Source organism: Anabrus simplex, chromosome 1 (assembly GCF_040414725.1).
Source record: "Anabrus simplex isolate iqAnaSimp1 chromosome 1, ASM4041472v1, whole genome shotgun sequence".
NCBI classification, from domain to species: Eukaryota; Metazoa; Arthropoda; class Insecta; order Orthoptera; family Tettigoniidae; genus Anabrus; species Anabrus simplex.
In genome coordinates, this window is record NC_090265.1 from 1169526026 (window position 1) to 1169545367 (window position 19342).

At 38.8% G+C, this 19342-nt stretch overlaps 2 protein-coding genes across 2 annotated transcripts; one reads left to right on the forward strand and one right to left on the reverse strand.

Moving 5' to 3' along the window:
• The first annotated feature begins 4173 nt into the window (after positions 1-4173).
• Positions 4174-8457, forward strand: LOC137501525 (uncharacterized). The gene is made up of 5 exons (XM_068228640.1): positions 4174-4620; positions 5163-5353; positions 7426-7613; positions 7715-7803; positions 8287-8457. The coding sequence occupies exons 2-5, from the start codon at positions 5167-5169 to the stop codon at positions 8453-8455; spliced, it is 633 nt and encodes a 210-aa protein (XP_068084741.1). The 5' UTR covers positions 4174-4620; positions 5163-5166; the 3' UTR covers positions 8456-8457.
• A 3059-nt stretch (positions 8458-11516) lies between these two features.
• On the reverse strand, positions 11517-14501 carry LOC137501526 (putative nuclease HARBI1). The gene is made up of 3 exons (XM_068228641.1): positions 14372-14501; positions 14064-14184; positions 11517-12354 (listed from the first exon to the last, which is right to left on the reverse strand). Exons 1-3 carry the CDS (start codon positions 14449-14451, stop codon positions 11854-11856), a joined length of 702 nt encoding a protein of 233 aa, XP_068084742.1. The 5' UTR covers positions 14452-14501; the 3' UTR covers positions 11517-11853.
• Positions 14502-19342: the final 4841 nt, after the last annotated feature.

The following is a 19342-nucleotide window of genomic DNA, read 5'->3' on the forward strand; positions in this document are numbered from 1 at the left end:
CAAACTAACCTATTCCCTTTTGCAACATTAAACACGTTCACACTCACATCATTACATTAAAAACTCTGTACTCTTATGTTTCGTTGACTTATCGCCGCCCGTCTTTAGGAAACAGCCGATTCATCTTGTTTTTAGCCAGCCATATCGATGATGTTGCTGACTTCAGAAAAGACTTGGATCAGTCCTTTTGTCTCCATCGAGGAGTAGAAAGGTGATATCGTATTTTTCGTTGCTGCTTCTGCTTGCGGATGTCGTCTAAAACATCCCCTCGTTCACGATGTAGAAACTAGATCAAGATCAACCTGCCGGTTACTAGAATACGACCTGAAACCAGTTTTCATTCTATGCGGAACCGTTTCTATTATATAATCCCGTAACTAGGTCAAATATTTCCCATTTATAACAGGCTGGACTGTAAATTGTGAAGTTTATGCAGGCAAAGCCGATACCCGTGGTATTTCTCACAATGGCTCTAATCACAGTCTAACCTAGTCAGCGGTTGGAGGTAGAAGTTTATGCTGACTACTATGCATTTGAAACGATTAAATGGAACTGTTCTCTCCCTTTGGTAATCGTAAGTTAAATGCCATTCTCCCAGTATTAGAAAAAATGAATAGATTAAATGCAGACTGAGCGTCTTCCAACACACTTTTACAAGTCCACACACGATCACTCGCGTAAATGAAAACTTCTTCCTACGATGTTACCTGCACAGAATTTCGCCGAATAATATGGTTAAATAACTGACGCGGTCATCGTTTTTATTAACTCGTCCTCGAAGACGCCGTCTTATCCTCGATTTGGGCCATCTCTCCCCTAGACCAATGCCTAGCCATATCGACGGTGGATCTATCGTTTCATTGGCTCAACATATCGCGTACCTGATGCTTACTTCAAACATCTCTCGTAGATGACCCTAGCCTCTTGCCGGGCATCCAAAATGTTGTCCATTGGAGTTCTATTGTTTCCCAGTTCTGCTTTGTGTACGTCATGTCAAAATTCTACCTTCCAATCTTACCTGGTGAGCAAACAAACCAGAGCTCCAAGCTCCCTGCAGAATTTGCGACATGTGTTGCTGAATATAATGCTACCTACTATTTACTAGTACCTGATAAAAATGAAATATTCTCTGTATATCTGAATAAATGACTGATTAATTAAATGAGCACTTCAATAAGGGCTCAATATAGTGGTACTAATCGCAGGCAACGCCGATACCCGTGGTATTTCTCACAATGGCTCTAATCACAGTCTAACCTAGTCAGCGGTTGGAAGTAGACGTGCTGGGTTGAGTTTGCCGGTAGAGCGTGGAATGAGATTAGTAGACGAATAAGTTTGAATGGCGTTTATAGAAGTAGGAATGATCACAATATGAAGATAAAGTTGGAATTCAAGAGGACAAACTGGGGCAAATATTCATTTATAGGAAGGGGAGTTAGTGATTGGAATAACTTACCAAGGGAGATGTTCAATAAATTTCCAATTTCTTTGAAATCGTTTAGGAAAAGGCTGGGAAAGCAACAGATAGGGAATCTGACACCTGGGCGACTGCCCTAAATGCAGATCGGTATTGATTGATTGAGCGGGAATGGAGTGTGAGCGACGAGTGGAAAAAGAAAGATGGGTAGCAAGAAGATGATGATTGGTGTGGATCAATATCGGGTAGTAAATTGGAAGATGGAAGAAGGAAACAGCCAGGAGTGAAGGAGGTAAAGTGGAAAGAAGAATGATGCGTGAGATGATACTGATGGCAGAGGTGATTATGGTACTGCTAGTTATAGGGGGTGTGGAAGTAAACCCCGGCCCGACTTCCAGTGGCAACATTAGCTGGGAAGACGGGGAGGTTATAAGAAGAGTGGTTAAAGAAGTTGTGGAAGAAGTATGCCCGTTTGAGCAGATTAAACATATGATGAAGGAACAAGTGAAAGAATTTGAAAATATGAGGCGCTGGATATAGGGAAAAAGAGGTGAAACAATGACCAAAGTGGAAACCAACGAGAGAGAGAAATTATATCACTCAAGGTGAAAATAAGGGAGGTCGTGGAAGAGATGGTGAAGCTGAAGGCAGAAATAGAAGACGGTAGCCTAGAACGCAGGAAGGAATGCTTATTTATATATGGAGTGCCGGAAGAAAAAAGAGAGGACAAAATGCTGACTATCTACAAAGTTGTGGAAGTCATACAAAAAAATGATGAAAACTTTAGTGAAGCTGATATTGACGATGTGGAAAGGATAGGTAAAGCACGGGGCAATAGGGCGATAAAAGTGAAGTTGTTTTCCAACCTGATGGCGGAAATTGTGATAAGAGGTGCGGAGAATATACGGAGGAAAAAAATTGGATTAAAAGAGACATGGGAAGAGGAGGTATTAAGAATATTAACAATCTGAAAAAACGCTTGGTCAGGGCTAGATTGCAAGGGTTAAGAGCCTACATTAAGGGTCAATTATTACTGGCAACCCCTGGACAATGGATCAGATTTTGGACAGTAACGAAATTACGTGAAATGGAGGAGATTATGAAGAACACAGTGGTAATGGAGAAGAGAGTCGAAGAAAGGTTAATTAGAGACAGTAAGGTTGGTGAAGACGGGCATGGGGATAATGAAAAACCAAGGAAAATAGGGCATTGGAACCGAGCTGGCAGCTAAAAGAAAGTAACAGGACAGAGGAGGTAGCGCAGGCTATCTTCGAATCGTTCACAGAAGGAGCCAGGGAAGCAGCAACTGAGATGAGGAGGGAGACCAGGGAAATATCTAAGGAGATGAGGACGGAGATCAGTACGAGAGGAGAAAAGAAGATACAGGGAGTGAATGTGGGGGGTAAGGCACAAGATGTGGCAAGTGTACATAAACGAAGTGAAAATACGGCCTGGAGGGAGAAAGCAGAAGCACGAGGTGCCTTGACGAAAGGGAGAAGCTTGAGCCTAAAAGAAATGTGGGTTAAGATGAGTAAATTGGACGTAGGCGTAACGGCAAGAAGTTAAAAAAACAAGCAACAGCAGTAAGTAAATTGGTTAAGCACATGAGAATAGTGGAGGGTGTGTGTTACTTGTAACTGAGATAAGAGCGATTAAGTAGTTAAATTAGTAGGCGGTGAAGTGTGTATTTAATATAGTGAGATGATGAAATGTAGTGGTAAAATTCAATAAGGTGAGAAGCCTGTGTGGATATAGTTGAGATACTTTGGTAGGTGAATACAAGTAGGTGGCAGGATGAGTGCGATTCAAAGTTATGATGGCAAGTGTGGTGGCTTAGTAAATAATCACGAGGTTTCGTTATTAAGTTAATGTGTGGAGTTGGATGGTATAAGGTAGTTGAGTTATTGTAAAATATATGTGATGAGTCAAGGCTGGCGGATGAATAGGGAGATAGTGATTTTTGGCTGGTAATGTATGGAATGGCAAGTGAGATGGGCTCATTTAATGTCGAGAGTTGCCTGAAATTGTAAAAGAAAATAAGTGTAGCAAGATAATGGAGTTTAACAGTGGGCAATAGTAATGAAACGTAAGTTGAATAATTGCACACCGGCATGCCAGTGGACGTAGCATGAAAGCTGGGTTTGCAACTTAAGTAGAACAACAGAGAGGTCAGTGTTCAGAAAGGATTGCGCTGAGTTGCGAACCAGGCCGGAAGTGATATGCTGTTTAAGTTACAGATGCCGTCTGCTGACACTATTGTACTCTACACAGCAATATGTTATTGTTTTAGTTTATATTATTATACTGCCTTACTGCCTTCTGTCATGGCCAACAGACCACCAATAAGGGTTGATCTCGGGCCAGGCAACAGTGATTATCCTACCTCGTGGCCATTTTATTATTATTATTTATATTATTATTTTTATTATTTCTATTATTAAGAATTGTTTTTTCATGTGTCGGTCTATCTAGTGAAATTCTTTTCCTTTTCTTTTTGTGAGCTGGCTTAGGTAAGACTTGTTATTTTTCTCCACAGTAATGGATCATATACATATTATGTAGATCTGGAGAAAGAAAAAAGAGTCACTTTCACTTTCACAGGCAACATAAGCCCGTGTTGTTTCGCATATAGTGATCCTAGTCAATGGTACTGTAAAACCCATACTGATTCACACTCCGTTGCTACTAATCACAAACCTATTGTGTATCTAATATAGTGGTACTACTCGCAAATAAATGCGACCCATGGGGTGGATTTCTAAAACGAGGTTCAGGCCGTGGTTTCAAACCATGGCTTTTAAACCGCGGCCGTGGTCTAAGTCCCTGTCCGATTTCTAAAACGTAGTCTGAACGTGGCCGAGGTTCTGAGCCGTGGTTTCAAGTATTACTGTCGGCAACACTGTAGCGGAATCGACTTTTCGTCTTCCAACGGGCCGTGAGTGGCACGACCATTGACTTTTCGTAGTGCAATATGCCAAAAAACAATCGAAGAGCGGCTTCGCGAAGAGAAAATTGTGTTGCAGTCCTTGTCCATCAGATAATCTTTTGTGTACTATAGGAATTTGGTGCTCTATTGAATCCCAAATAAATATCCGCAAGACAAGACAAGAATTTGGTGCCGAGTGTCGAAATTGTACAAGTATTGTATCTGGAAGAAGCTCATATCCATTTGAAGAAGAATTGCACATAGAAGTTACAGTATCGTAAGTATATATTACACTTTTTATGATTTAATATAGTCTTCTGAAAGTTCTTTATGTAGAGAGCTTCTTTCCTTTGTTTATTCCTTTTATTTTGCATTCAATATATATCATTAATAATAATATATTGAGCGGTATTACGAAGTGAAAGAATGAGGTTACGAGTGGTGAGGGGAATTGTGTTTTACAGGTATTTTCATCGTGTTTATCACCATGTATGACTGTGTTACTGCTTGTTAAAATATGTAGCTGTTTGGAAATTAATCAAATGGCTGTATACTGCTTGATGCCTCACTGTAATAACATTGATATCTTTCTTCTGAATGTGGGAATCAGTATGCAGACAAGTATTTTTTCTGGTAGCTGTAACACCTCACGCCGTTTTATTTTTAGTATTCTAGTTTTGGTACATTTTACTTTTTTTATTCACCTGGAAGTTTTGTCTAAATGTTAGACGTTTTGTTTGACTGTTGATCAGCATACTTATTCTCCACCTATCCCAGTTAATTTACTGAATATATATATAAAACTGTTTTAATTTTCAGGAAGATGGCCAAGTTCAACTGCCGAGAGAGAGAGTTGTTGGCAGAGATATGCAAAAATTATCCAATTCTAGCGGATATGGGTTACCATCTTGACACGGTAACGAAGAAGAAGGAGGCTTGGGTGAAAATCCAAGCCGAATTCAATTCAATGAATGCAGGGAAGCCTCCAAAAGATGTGCCTCAGCTAAAAGGTTTGCCAGATTTTTATCATAGTATAATAATAGGCTACATCAAAATAATTCAGATTGGTACTCAAGAACACTAACCCAAATTTAACCACAAGCAAGTTATTTCCTAAAATAATTCAGTGCATTATCTTACATTTGTACGTCTCTTATAAATGAACAATGTCATTACTCGACAACCTAGCATCGTCTTAGTCAGACAATTCTGATTAGCTTCTCAACGCTAAACCGCTTCCTATATTACACAATCTATTTAGTGTATGAGAATTTCATGCTTAAATTTGAAGGGATTCTTCCAGAAGTATGTATCTTCTTTTAACCCTCACCAGCGCAGGAACTGCTGTTTAATGTTGTCATTAGGGATGTAAGTAAGTTCTTGGTGACTGGTACCAACTGATGTAACATAATTAGTTCCTGGTACCAACTTCACTTAGATCCTAGTACCAGTTGGGCTGTTTTATTTATTCGTGGTTATTTGCTACGGTCATGAATTAATTCTTCGTTGCTATGGTAATCAACAAGGTATTGTTAAACATTGATGTTGTTCCGTACAGAGGTTGCTATGTCGCAAGTATTGATTTTCGAGGGAACAAATTATTCTTTAGATGCTCTCCAATAAGGTATGCTAAATTTGGTATAAATCTTCCTTCCATTCTCCTATGTACGTTAAACTTTGTTTATGTGTGTGTGTATGAAGTAATTTTTCAGCATTCATCTACCCTGGACCATTAAAAGTGTTACTTTTCAGAGGCATGGCTAGTCAGAAAATCATTTGACTGGATATGTTAGGTCCGGCTAGTGACAGAACCATTGGTCTGGATAGGTTAGGTCCGGCTAGTGACAAAGCCATTGGTCTGTGATCAAGCTAACGTTACAAGCCACTAGGCCCTCTATTTCTTATTCATATTAAATCAGAAGTGGTGCAATCTGTGCTTTACAATGTTCAGATCCGTAATTACTGCATGGCTACCTCTCAACTATTTAAACATGTTATTTGTCTTTGATATTCATATTTAATCATGGCTGGCAGTGGCACGAATTGACTCTGCCATTGGCTGAAGATTTGTCCTATGAAACGCCACTCCCATAATGCAAGACAGTGAGATATTATTAATTTTATATGCCTATCCTTTCCATTCTTCCTCCGGACTACAATTATGATTGTTTAGTTGGTAACATTGCCTCATCGTTCTAGGTTTTTTTTATACCGCCTAAGTTGGTCATAACTTCTCGCTGTCTTGAATTATGGAAGCAACGTTTCATTGGCATATTCAACAAATGGCAGGGTCCATTTGTGCCACTGTCAGCTATGATTATTATGTTACTTATCTAGCAGATGGAGGACATTTGAAATGATACTTCTGAATTGTAAAGTACTCTGTAGAAATATCTCAGGGCTGCCTAAATGTTGTGATTGATATAATAGTTGTAGTGATGACAAATTAAATTCCACGTATCTTCAAGACAATAAAATAGAGTAAATATAGTATTAATTGGGCAGTTTCATGTGTGACAGACAACAAGTGGTAGAATAGCTTGAGCATTTATTTCCTCTTCAAATATCGGTGGACAGGCATGTATTAGTCTGTTTTAGATTTGAGTAGGCCTGTAAAATTTAGTGACTGACATGATGAAAAAAACCCCTCAAATTTATTGCAAGTTGAATCAACTGCAATCTTCCAGTGCAGGGAACTGAAATAATTTGTACTGTTACTGTAAGAAGGTAATTAATGCTTGCTTAATATGGACAAAGACATTGTTGAAATTAAAAACTTTTAGGAGGTTCAGAACCATACTTGTGACTCACAAAACAGTATAAAAGTGTTACCCAAAGGTACTTCCATTTGTAAATTAGCAACATTACTGGCAAAAGTGGTATCTTGGAAGTACCATTTAAGTCTATTATAAAATTCTAACTCTGATAGAATTATTAAAACCTGGTCTTTGTATCTATAACCTCATCATTAGGAAAGTTTTCTGTTTTTTATTATTAGGACCCCATTTGATGACATAATTATGAAATTACTAATTATCTTACTGAACATTTCAAAAATTTGTAATTTTCATTTTGTGCACAGGTTTATGGAAAAGAATGAAGATAAAGGCAAAAGGCGACATCGACGCGCAGAGAAGGGATGCCAGACAAACTGGGGGAGGTCCACCGAAACCACCTCTGGGGAAACCCGAGCAGATCCTCTCGGAGATGTTCGGTGGCCAGTTTGATCCTTTGCCTGACACCATAGATGATGATGCTGGTGCATTTCAGGTACCTACATGATCAATAGACCCAGACAACTTTGCTTTGGTACGGCAACATTACAGTTGTGGATAATGTATTCTAATTTTCTCCTTTTCCTTTCATTTTAGGAAGGACCTGGAGAAGAAGAGAGTTTGGGGGCAGAAGAAAGGATGCCCCAGGAAACTCCATCCTTTGAAACCCCAACCAGGTCATCAAAGTATGTAAATAAGTGTTAATTTTTATTTTAGAAATGACATTATTTCAAGTTCTGCAGGGTATTGCGACTCGCCCAGTCCCTAGCGTTGCGAGCTTGTCCCCTGCCAAGCACTTTGCCGTAATGTACTTCTCGGCACTACACAAGTTCCCCTTCTTTGCAGTCTGCTAAGAGCTTTTTTATCAGTGTAAGGGTCAGTTCAGTCAAGTGTTCATGTGTTTAGTGCTCAGTGTGTTGTTCCAATGTTATTTTCATTATGGAAGTGTGCGTATATACATACTCCCTTCATAAAGTGCAGGAAATCTTGTGAGAAAACACTGACTCAGTGCCGGGCAAGTGCCCGCATTGCGGCAAAGTGCTAGGCGGGAGAAAGGCTTGCAGTACAAGCGACTGGGCAAGCCACAATCCCCCCCGCATGCTTAAAAGAATGTCCCTGTAGAATATGCACGGAATTTGATTAAAACTTCCAATGCTTCTCTTTTTTAGGAGAAAGTGTAATGACCAGATGCTCCAGACAGAGCTCCTAGAGATGGCCAGACTGGAACACCAAAAAAAAAATGAAAATTTTGGAAATAAAACAAAGGACACAGGAAATGAAGCAGAGGAACCAGGAATTAAAATGTTTGTTGTTGGAGCATCAGTTGAAAATAAATAATATTTTACCATAAAACATGTTTTATTTTTATAAATAGTAATAAATTTAGTACTGTACCTACTGAAGTATTCAAGCTCTTTAGGCTTTTTTTAGTTATGAAATTGGGCCGATGACCTTCGATGTTAGGCCCCTTTAAACAACAAGCAACAACAAGTTATGAAATTACCAGCATCAGCCTTGCACGCCACTGTGGTGATAGGTTCAATAGTGCCTTGTAGTCATGATCTAATTACAAGTGCCAGTACAGGACATGCCCGTGGCTAAGAGGTAGAGAGAGGCTGTGAGCTTGCATCCGGGAGATAGTAGGTTCGAATCCCACTATCGGCAGCCCTGAAAATGGTTTTCCGTGGTTTCCCATTTTCACACCAGGCAAATGCTGGGGCTGTACCTTAAGGCCACGGCCGCTTCCTTCCAACTCCTATGCCTTTCCTATCCCATCGTCGCCGGTGCGACATAAAGCCCCTAGCAAAAAAAAAAGAGAGGTAGAGCAATGTGATTGAGTCACATAAGTCACTTTACAGTTAAAGATCTGTTACACACAGGAACCATATGAACTAACTAGATTAGTTAGGCTGAGGGATTTATCTGAGATATTTCTCTACATTTTTTTTTTTTTCTCAGCCTAAAGATTAAGATAATTTGAGCTATGAAAGTTTGCCCTTCCCCTCTCCTTTCCAGTCATCCTCATGAGACTGAGTGCATCCAAAGGCATAGCCAAGTGGGGGTTACACCCCCCCCCCCCCAAAAAAAAAAACACTTTTTACAAAATAAACAAACTGGCAATAACAAAGTTAAAAGTTGACTTGATGAGTTGGCTTTTTTTGAACTTTTAAAGAGGCATAATTGTAAAAATGACAGATTTCTTTAATCTGTTTTCCAAGAGGCTTTGAAAGTTGGATTTTAGACTGCAATCTGTATATCAACATAATTCACTTGTATCAGTGTCCTTATAAAGACACTCGTGCATACACGCACAAGCACCTTCATTATGGTATTTCATTTTGTAGGTATCCCCCCAAATCAGTAGATCCTGGCTATGCTACTAAGTGCATCCCATTTGCACCCAGGCATGCTTAATGAGGAGCTATTCCCATATCCTAACTTCAGTGATGACATCTTAAATTTGTTATTTTATACTAGATAAAATGAGTTGATTAATGCCCTAATCTTCCCAACAAAAAGAAATATAATTTAGTCTCTGTACATAAACTAGGAGGCTTGTAAAAAAAAAAAAAAAACTCCAGCATTACATAGCAGAGTGCGTTGTAAGTGACCTTGCTTCAACATGCTTGTTAATGTGCTATCAACATGTGACCAGCGCATGAGCTTAGCTGATAAAGTCGTGTTAAACTCAAGCTCGAAGCTGACTCATTTCATGCAGAAAGCCCTTAATAATGATAGGCATCTCCAAAAACAAAATAATTTAATGTCATGGAATGCACAATTACGGTCGATGTGGCAGACGTAAATCAGTCTTGTGTTACTGTAGCATGTAAGATCACAGTGATCAAAACTGTGAATGAATCTTATCTATGCAATAACCTGTGTTATCACTGTGTTTGTTGTAAGGAAGGGTGAGTTGGTGGCCCTGCACTGTGCAGGGGATGTGCCTGGTGATTGAGGTAAGGATTTATCCCAGGCTACTTAACTAAAATACTGTATGGAAACTCATTATAGAAATACCAGCAAGGTTTTGCAAGCCCGACTAACGAGCATCTCATGAGATCTACCCTCCCTTCGTAAAGTTAATTTTAAAACAGATAAGCGCAAGATGCATAAAGGTTACGAAGCCAATAACTGATGCACTCAGGGGCATAGCCAAGGGGGGTGGGGTTTTGAACCCCGCAGTGGAAATTAAAAAAGAAAAAGGAAATAAACTGACTAAATTTCATTAACATAATTGTTGAAGCAATACATCTGTTAATCTATTTTCTAAGAAGCTTTGAAAGTTGGATATTAGATTGTAAACTGAACATAGGCTCCCATATGCTGTAAAACTTTTGACCCTGATCATTTTGTTTTTATTCTGTATTTTAACGTAACATTTTTTTCTAGAGTACTGAAATCTGAATATGAACATAATTTACTTGTCAGTGTCCTTATAATGACAAGCCATGCATGCGCACACCACACGCACAAGCACCTTCATTTTGTTCCATCATCATTTTATAACTATGACCCTCCCCCATCGCCGATCCTGGCTACGCTACTGGATGCACTTATGACAGAAAACCAGTCTGTTAAAACATACTACTTTTTAGGCATCTCTCCTTTATCCGGGCTTGAGACCGGCACTAGGGCATTTCCTAGAGGGGGAGTTAACTCCCACAGTTGCCTATACCTTTAATAACTGAAGATAAATTCTGACAGCTAGGGCTGGAGGGAGGAACACAGCACGTGCCATTTCACGATGTTGCCACATTCTAGCATTCCTTTCTCTTACCCCTTGCTTCCAGCTCACTTGTTCCCTCATTCATTCGGACCACTGTGATCTGTTGTAGACTACCTGGCCATACTGTGACTGACTTGGTCTCATGTTCCCTTGTCTTTAACAGGGACCAGGCTGATAAGCTCAGACAGTAGAGCGCTGGCCTTCTGATCCCAACTTAGAAAAGGTTCGATCCTGGCTCAGTCAGGTGGTATTTGAAAGTGCTACAGGACGTAAAATCAGTGACATTATTATTCTTTAACAGGGGTGGTACTTATAACCTGACAAATCCTTCAACATGCCCTTTGTCCTATACTTTGTCTCTGTACACCTTATTGGCATAAGTATAGGACATAAAACAAATAAGAAAAAGTGAGTTAGAGGGGAAAAGGGTACGGGGGGGGGGGTCAAAAATCATGTGTACTCTTTTCCACACCACCCAGCGGTAGAGTACCTGGCGCGTTTTTTTATAAAGTGGTATCCCCAGTAGGCCTAATCCACTGACAGTGTTCTTAATCATACGCAAAACATATATTGAAATACAAAGATTGTATGTATTTAGTATTTGAAATACAGTTAGATACTAATGGCCACAAAACAGAAATGGAATGCCTCTCACACTGAACTGCTTGCGACAAGATCCAACTTAGAAGTGAGAGGTTTGGCAACTCCAGGCAAGACGAGCTGGCCAGAAGATTTATCTCCATGGCAACTTTACCCGCCATTCCTTTTATCCCGCCCCGGCAGGCAGTAAACGGACCTCCCTCTAAGAACTGTCAGAATTCAACTTTAGATATTGGAGGTATAGTTGTACTTCCTTTTAAAACAATAATCACTGCCAGTTCTGCTTTCTTATACTTCCTAATGGTAGAGATTCATTATTAAAGAGAAGTAAATAATAATACTGAAAACTGGATGTTGCTTTCTGCTTAACCCATTGATTAAATTACTTCAATGCACTTTAAGGAAATCATGCAAAGTGCATGTTGATTATTTGATTCCTCCAGTTCACTCCAGTCATGTTGTCTCTTTCATCTGGCAGACCTACATGATTTTCGTTTTCATTAGGAATCTCTTCATCTTCAAATTCAGGTTCTCCCCTACGGATTGCATAGTTGTGTAGTATGCTTGTAGCAATGATGACCAACTGTGTTGTAGGGATTTTGGTCCTAAGGGTATACTGGAGACAAGGAAATCTTCTCTTCCAGATACCAAACACCCTTTCTACAACATTCCTTGCTTGACGATGAGCAATGTTATACCTCCTCTCAGCAGCATTTCTCTCTTGGAGCACTGGGGTTAAAAGATATTTTTTGCAAGCATATCCACTATCTCCAATCAGGTGACCATCATATCTGCCTTGTTCTAATTCATTATGAATCACAGAATTCCTGAAAATTCTGCTGTCGTGAGTTGACCCAGGCCATCTTGCAACGATATTTGTTATGTGCATATCAGCATCACAGACAACCTGAAAAATTTTTTGTCGAGTTATTACTACAAATATCTTACATGAAAAGCAATACAAAGTTGTTTTTTTCAAATTTCATTTGAGTGGGAACCTTAGTGAGTTTTTAAAAATTAAAATTCAAATACCATTGTGGTGGTTATTCTAAACATGTGTACAGATCTTGCTGCTTGTCCGCTGTAACATTTCATAGCCTTCGATGAACAATCTAAAATGTAGCGAGTGTAACAGCAGGGGAGAGGAAGGAATTTTACTAAACTCATTTGTGGTTATGTAATTTCTTTGGTCTTCACAAGTCTCTGTATGAAGGGAAATAGAACTGAAAGGTCTCTTATCAGATATTACGTGAATAGTTGATGCATTTTTTTAGAGTCGGTGGTGGTTAATATGTAGTTATGGACTGGGGAGTATGGTGAAGTAATAGATACTGAGACTACTAGAAACTGAGTGAGAAAAGGAAATATATGGTTCTTAGGAGTTGATTTGCTTAAAAATTTAATTTTTCATTATTTATTGTGCTAAAAAGAGCTTTTTCTCCATAACAGGATCATTCCAAATGCTCCATGCACAAAAGTTGAAGCTGAATCTGCATAAAAATGTACATACAGGTTCTTCTTTATACCAGGCCCATACTAGTCTAAATTTTTGCAGTTAAGTTACTGTGTAGAAAGTAATAACAAATTTGCAACAAACAAGGAAAGAATACAAATTCCAACTGACTAAAAGCATCTATAATAAGATGATGCTCACCGAGATTTTTAGTCAATTTAAGACATTACAGACAGCGCTGGTTGTTAGACCAGAAGGATTATATGCTTCGGAGACCATGTGCATGAATCGAAAAGAATAGTCAATCAACTACTGTACTTAAAAGGGAACACAGGCTACTACAGACGATCTTAGGCAACAGATAGGTTGATAGGCAGGTTCGACTGAAATCCAATAAAGAAGCAGGCCTATACAGTGAGATGGAACTGATAACAACAGCAGTTAGAAAGAGAAGATTGATGTTCTATGGGCACATCTTCTGTATGTATAATGACTGGCTCACAAAGTAAGTCTATAATTTTCTAAAACCAAAGGCATCTACGTTGAGATGGTTCCAAGTGTGTGAGAAAGATATGAGAGAGGTGGGCATTACGGAGGATGAATTCAATGACAGAGTTGGTTTCAGAAGGATGGTGAAAAGGTATCAGGGTTTTATGGTCGGGACAGAGCCCAGAAGATCTCCCTTTACCAGAGGAGTGGAAAAAAGCGCTGATCGACGGGCTCAAGAAATACTAGAAGAATGTCAAAGCCAGCACATGAACAAGACACGGACACTGAAAATGAGAGTGGTTGTTAACATGCCGTTCATAGAGGCTCAATTCAAAAGAAAAAAGAAAATAATTATTTCAAATATAGGCTCATTCGACTTCATGAATTTAAGTAAGTGTAATGCAGAACGGTTAGTTGTGTTTGTACAAAGAAAGTTTCAAAGAGATTACTGAAAAACAGACAATGCATAAGAGGTCACACGTTATTAAGGCCTACTTTACAGAAAAACATTTATTTCTGGAACTGAGCCAAATTTAGTGGACTTTTTTGCCTCTTAAGTCAATACTAGCCTACTAAAATTAAAAAGAAATTCAGTGAATTATAATAAACATTTTGAACTTACTAAGGTCCCCTCAACTTAGTTATTGATAACTCAAATTATTATATCCACCAACCTGGCAATTGACAGAATAAAAGTGCTTCCTGTTATAATATCGCTGAGCTTCTTGATGGCTTGGGGCTACTATTGGAATGTGGGTGCAATCTATAGCTCCTATAATTCCCGGGAAATTGCTCCTGTAAACAAAATTATGTAAATACATTATTGTAAACATTACTATTTTTTAGGTTATCTGAAAGAGAGTAATCATTGATATAAATAACTGCATAATTGCTACGTATTTCAAGATACAAATGTGACACATGGCATGATTTTCGAAGCACACACACATATTTAGGCCTATGAAGATTTGTTTATGCTCACCTTGATAACTCTGAGAAACGAGCTGCAATCTGAGGATGCTGTTCTCTTCTCGGAAAATAAATGAACCGTCGTTTCAACATCGCTATCGCTCTTGAAACGCCTTTGACCACACGGCAAACAGTGCTCTCGTGAATTCTAAAAAAGTCACCTGTTATTATGTGGAAAGATCCACTAGCATAAAATCTGAAAGTAAAAAGTAAAGACAGGTATTCAACTGCAATCCTAAAGTAGGGTAAGCATATCGTTATAAATACCAAAGGAGGTAACGCACAACTTCGGTACCGTACCGGTACTTTACCATGAAACGTACTTTTATAAATCTCTTACCTTAAAGCTATCAGAAGCTGCATTAAAACAGTTAACCCTGCACCTCTTGTATCTTTGCGGAGGTTAGGTTCCAGCATACGAGCTAAATCTCTCGTAGATTCTTTCGATAAACGAAATCTTCTCCTGAACTGACTCTCGTCGAACATTTCCAGTGGATTAGTCCTGTCCCTCAGTATCCTAATCCTAGGATTGAACGCTCTTGCTAAATCAATTTGACGTTCGTAATCCCGCAGCTGAACAAGCGCCTCCATTTTACACTACGTAGCCGAGGTTTTAAACCTACCACAGCCGTGGCCGTCGTCTGAGACCGTGGCTTCGAGCCATGGCTTCAATATGCGAATGAAACCTCGTTTTAGCAACAGGAACGTGGTTTAAAGCCATGGCCGTGGTCCGAACCTCGTTTTAGAAATCCACCCATGGTGTTCCTCGCACGATGGTACTTATTACAAGTAGTCTCATGGTTCCAATTCAAAAATCCCTTGGTCGCCTCTTACGACAGGTAGAGGATACCATGGGTGAATGCTTTGTCTGCATCCCCCGCCCACAGAAGGTTGTGTATTTGGTCCACGAGAGCTATTTTATTTCACTCAAATCCGTCAGCAAGCTGGTTAGGACCCCCTTTCCACCACCTGGAATGTGCCACGTGGGTGTACCACGTCTCCCCCTGCTACGTCGGCACAGTAGGATCATGACAGGGGGAGATAAGAAATAATTAAAAACGAATAGTGATTAATGTTTGTTGTTGCTATGGGCTTTACGTCGCACCGACACAGATAGGTCTTATGGCGACGATGGGATAGGAAAGGCCTCGGAGTTGGAAGGAAGCGGCCGTGGCCTTAATTAAGGTACAGCCCCAGCATTTGCCTGGTGTGAAAATGGGAAACCACGGAAAAAGTGATTAATGAGGCGAGAGTCTATGTATTTGAAGATGGCAGTCTATGAATTTTACCATAGCTTACAAATATTCCTTTCACCAATATGAACACTCTTCCTGCTTTCAATTCTATCCTGTCTGTACGATAAACACTCAAGGTCTGGGAGAAAATTTCTGCATCCAAACCATCACATTCCACCAACGATTCAACTCCTATTACAACATCTGGTAAATATATATACACATATATATATAAAATTACTTAATTCTTAATTCTATTCCTTTCCTCACAATACTTCTACATTGTAACACCTTACTTGACTTTCAGAGTTCCCTGTACTCTCATCATCATTCCTTAGTCCATCCTGTTTCCCTGAACCTTGTTAAACAAACCTCTTAACTTATAAATACCACTACAGTTCAATTTAAGGTCATCTGAGCGCAGCTACCCACCTCCTACCCAACCATAAGGATCTACAAATATCCGGTTTCCCACATACCAACTCCTTAGCATCAGTTGACAAAAATGTGATAGACCAAGATAACTTGAAAATAAATGTTGTTTAACCCATGGGTAAAAATGCAAATATCGAGATAGAATTATTATTATTATTATTATTATTATTATTATTATTATTATTATTATTATTATTATTATTATTATTATTATTACATGAGAGGTATGGCTATCAATGTTTACATCTACTTATTAGTATTAGTATTATTTACGTGGTTAGGTACGGAAGATCATATTATTTGTGAGATTATGTCATGAAACATGTGCTGTATATATATTAATATGAGTTTAGTTATCGTACGAATCTCTAATTAACAGTATTCCGGAATATTCTGTCTATGCGTCTATCTACAATAGTCAATGTTTAATTTAAAACTTTAAAATAAAGGTTATATTTCTTTTCATATACTGTATTAAATTTTAACAAACAACAAGATTTCAGGTACAGAGGTAGTTTTGTACAAGATAAAAACTCAGAAAGAACAAGAATAGGTAAGTTACGATTTGAGCTTCAAGCTCATAATTTACAACAGTCCCAACATCACTAATGTTGCGTTTAGTTCGATAGGCAAGGAGACGAATCTCCCAATCTGTTTCACAGCAAATTCAAAATCACAATTTTGAAGAGCACGTTGTTCCAAAAGTTACAAGATATAGCCTTCCAAAGTCACCCTTCAATATATCACACAAATATTTATTACACAATAAAAGAGACTCCATGCTATATAATTCAACCAAGGAGACTGTACTCCCAAGGCTTAACCACCTACTCAAGGCAAATTTTGCCTTTTACACTAGAGATTAGAGTGTCTTTGCTCAATAAAATTACACTTTCAGGCCTCCCTAGGCAAATCTACAATTTACAAAACCATATTGGTAGTCTTTTAAGTTTACATGAAAGAAATATTACAGGGGTATTGAATACCCATTCTACCGGGCCTCTGTGGAAAAGTACACGTTAAAGTTACTGGCCCAAAAATCAAAATGTATGGATGCTGAAACTTTTGCTCGTTAAAAGCAAAGATGGGCTAGTGGTCCGACGATGCAGATGCTAATCCCACATTACTGAGGTGAACAGATGGACAAGTTAAGTTACAATTTACAAGCGAAAAGGTTACAAAGTCATAGTTACCTCAAGTTTAATTGAAGGGGAACTCGAGAGGGTAACGCACTCTCTATCCACGGTTTTCAGTTTAAGTACTTATGACTTACTTGAAATTTTACATGGGAAGAAAGAGAAGCTTACATGTTAGGAAATTGACTGTTATATAGTTAAAGATAGGAATCTTCCCCTCGAGTCGGCTTACGGAGATAACTACTGAGTTAGAAACTGGTGGCCATTACCTTATCTGATGTACACCCTGATGAAGAGTAAGTCCCCCGCCTCCTCTCTTAATACACACACTCAACAGCACGATGATCAATAACACAAGTTAGCTAGAAAAGGCGTCAGCATTTATACCCAAGAGGAAGGCCCGAGAAGGCTCTAGACAAAACCAGACACATCCTCTCATTTATATTGGACAGTCGAAAAGTTACAAGAAGCCTATGATTGGCAGAAAAATAAATACACAAAAGTTTCGATTGGGATCCCATGTTGGCGGGAAAAGTAAGAAGTGTTGCTAACCTTGAAGTATCAAAAACATGGAAAGTCAATTCAGCTCAAAAACCTATGAACACAACATTTCTTTTAAATTTCTAGTTATTCCCCTTTTCACCAGAGTGCATGACGTAAGTTCTTTAATAGAGACTTCTATGGAGAAAAGTCCAAACTTCATTAAATCGCTGCTGTAAACTTTGATACACTCAAAAAACAAAAGAAATCCAGTCAGTTTAGGAAACCATAAAATAACACATTACTCTATCACTTTAGTAGTGACATCTTTTAGTCAACGTCCCAACTTCTTGCACTAGTTGTTTCAAGTATTGTATGTTAGATAGCATTCTTCAAGGCGCTTCATTTATGTGCACAAAGTTGAGGTGTACCTCCCGGTACAAACAAAATATAATTTATTATTACCTGTATATATGATGTATAATCCACTACAATATTGTTCAACGCACCGTAATATCCAAAATGTGCAATAAGTACTATGTAGAACCTTCCAGACATTGTAACTATGCGACTGGTCACAGTAGAATTCACTAGAAGGTATGTTGTGACATATCCTTCTAGAAACCTGGCAAGGCACATATATAAGGTAGCGGGCTTGATGGTGGAGTTGAGCTATTGTTAGTTGGAGTTGTTTCCGTGAATTCATGGTGTGATTCTGACGACATGTTACTGTAACAGTCAAATGTATTCAAGATGGCAGTCGCATTCTTCTTTTTCTCCATAGTCGTGTTTTGCTTATAACGGCAGTTGATAAGGTTATGTGCAAATAATGTGAAAATAAGTTGACAGCATTTACTGTGCGTCGTTGTGAATACATCACACTTAAATCCCCAGTCACTCTCCAGTCAGCATCCCTCCTAAACACTAACCCACTGATAATGATCTTGACTCCCTTAAACTCCTCCTGTGCTGCCATAACTAGATCCTAGTCATCCCTAAATATGTCTATACCTATTTCTGTTTGCCTTTGTTACGAATCTGAAAGACTACCACCTTTTCTTTAACCTCCTTCCCTTCTACAGTTCGCACACCTTTCCTTGAGCCCTCAGCTCGCTGGTGCCAGATCGGCAGAGCTTGAATAACTTAATGATAGGAGCTGACAATTTCATCTGCAACAGCCACTACAGCAGTAGAAGCAGCACAGCAAGACTATTGTCTGTGTTCATAGACCTACTACATTTCTATTTATTTATTCTCTACTTTCCAACTACACTCTATTGGAGTAGGTGTTAAAGAACTGAATTAGTACTGGTAGAAATAACTGATTTAAAGGACTTAATTAACAACAACCACATTAAATTAATATTCTATAATATTTTTAGGGTAGTCAAATGTCCTTGCTTTTCACAGAATATACTACTTCTTTTTTACATCTCCGACAATTCATGATAAGTGTAAATGGCTGATTATATTCCAGGCCCTTCCTAGATGCTGCCAGTGGTTTAAATGCCGTAAAACTAGCTTGGGCAAAATAAAAGAGATTTTTAGGGAACGCAACATCACAGGAGATCCGACTGCTGCAAATGTACAAAAGAACAACGTTGATGCATTTTCTTCTGTCACTTGCATAGATTGGGAGGGATCCTGCAAACATGTCCTAGAATTTGAAATATGAATGATGGTGTCATGGAAATTGCC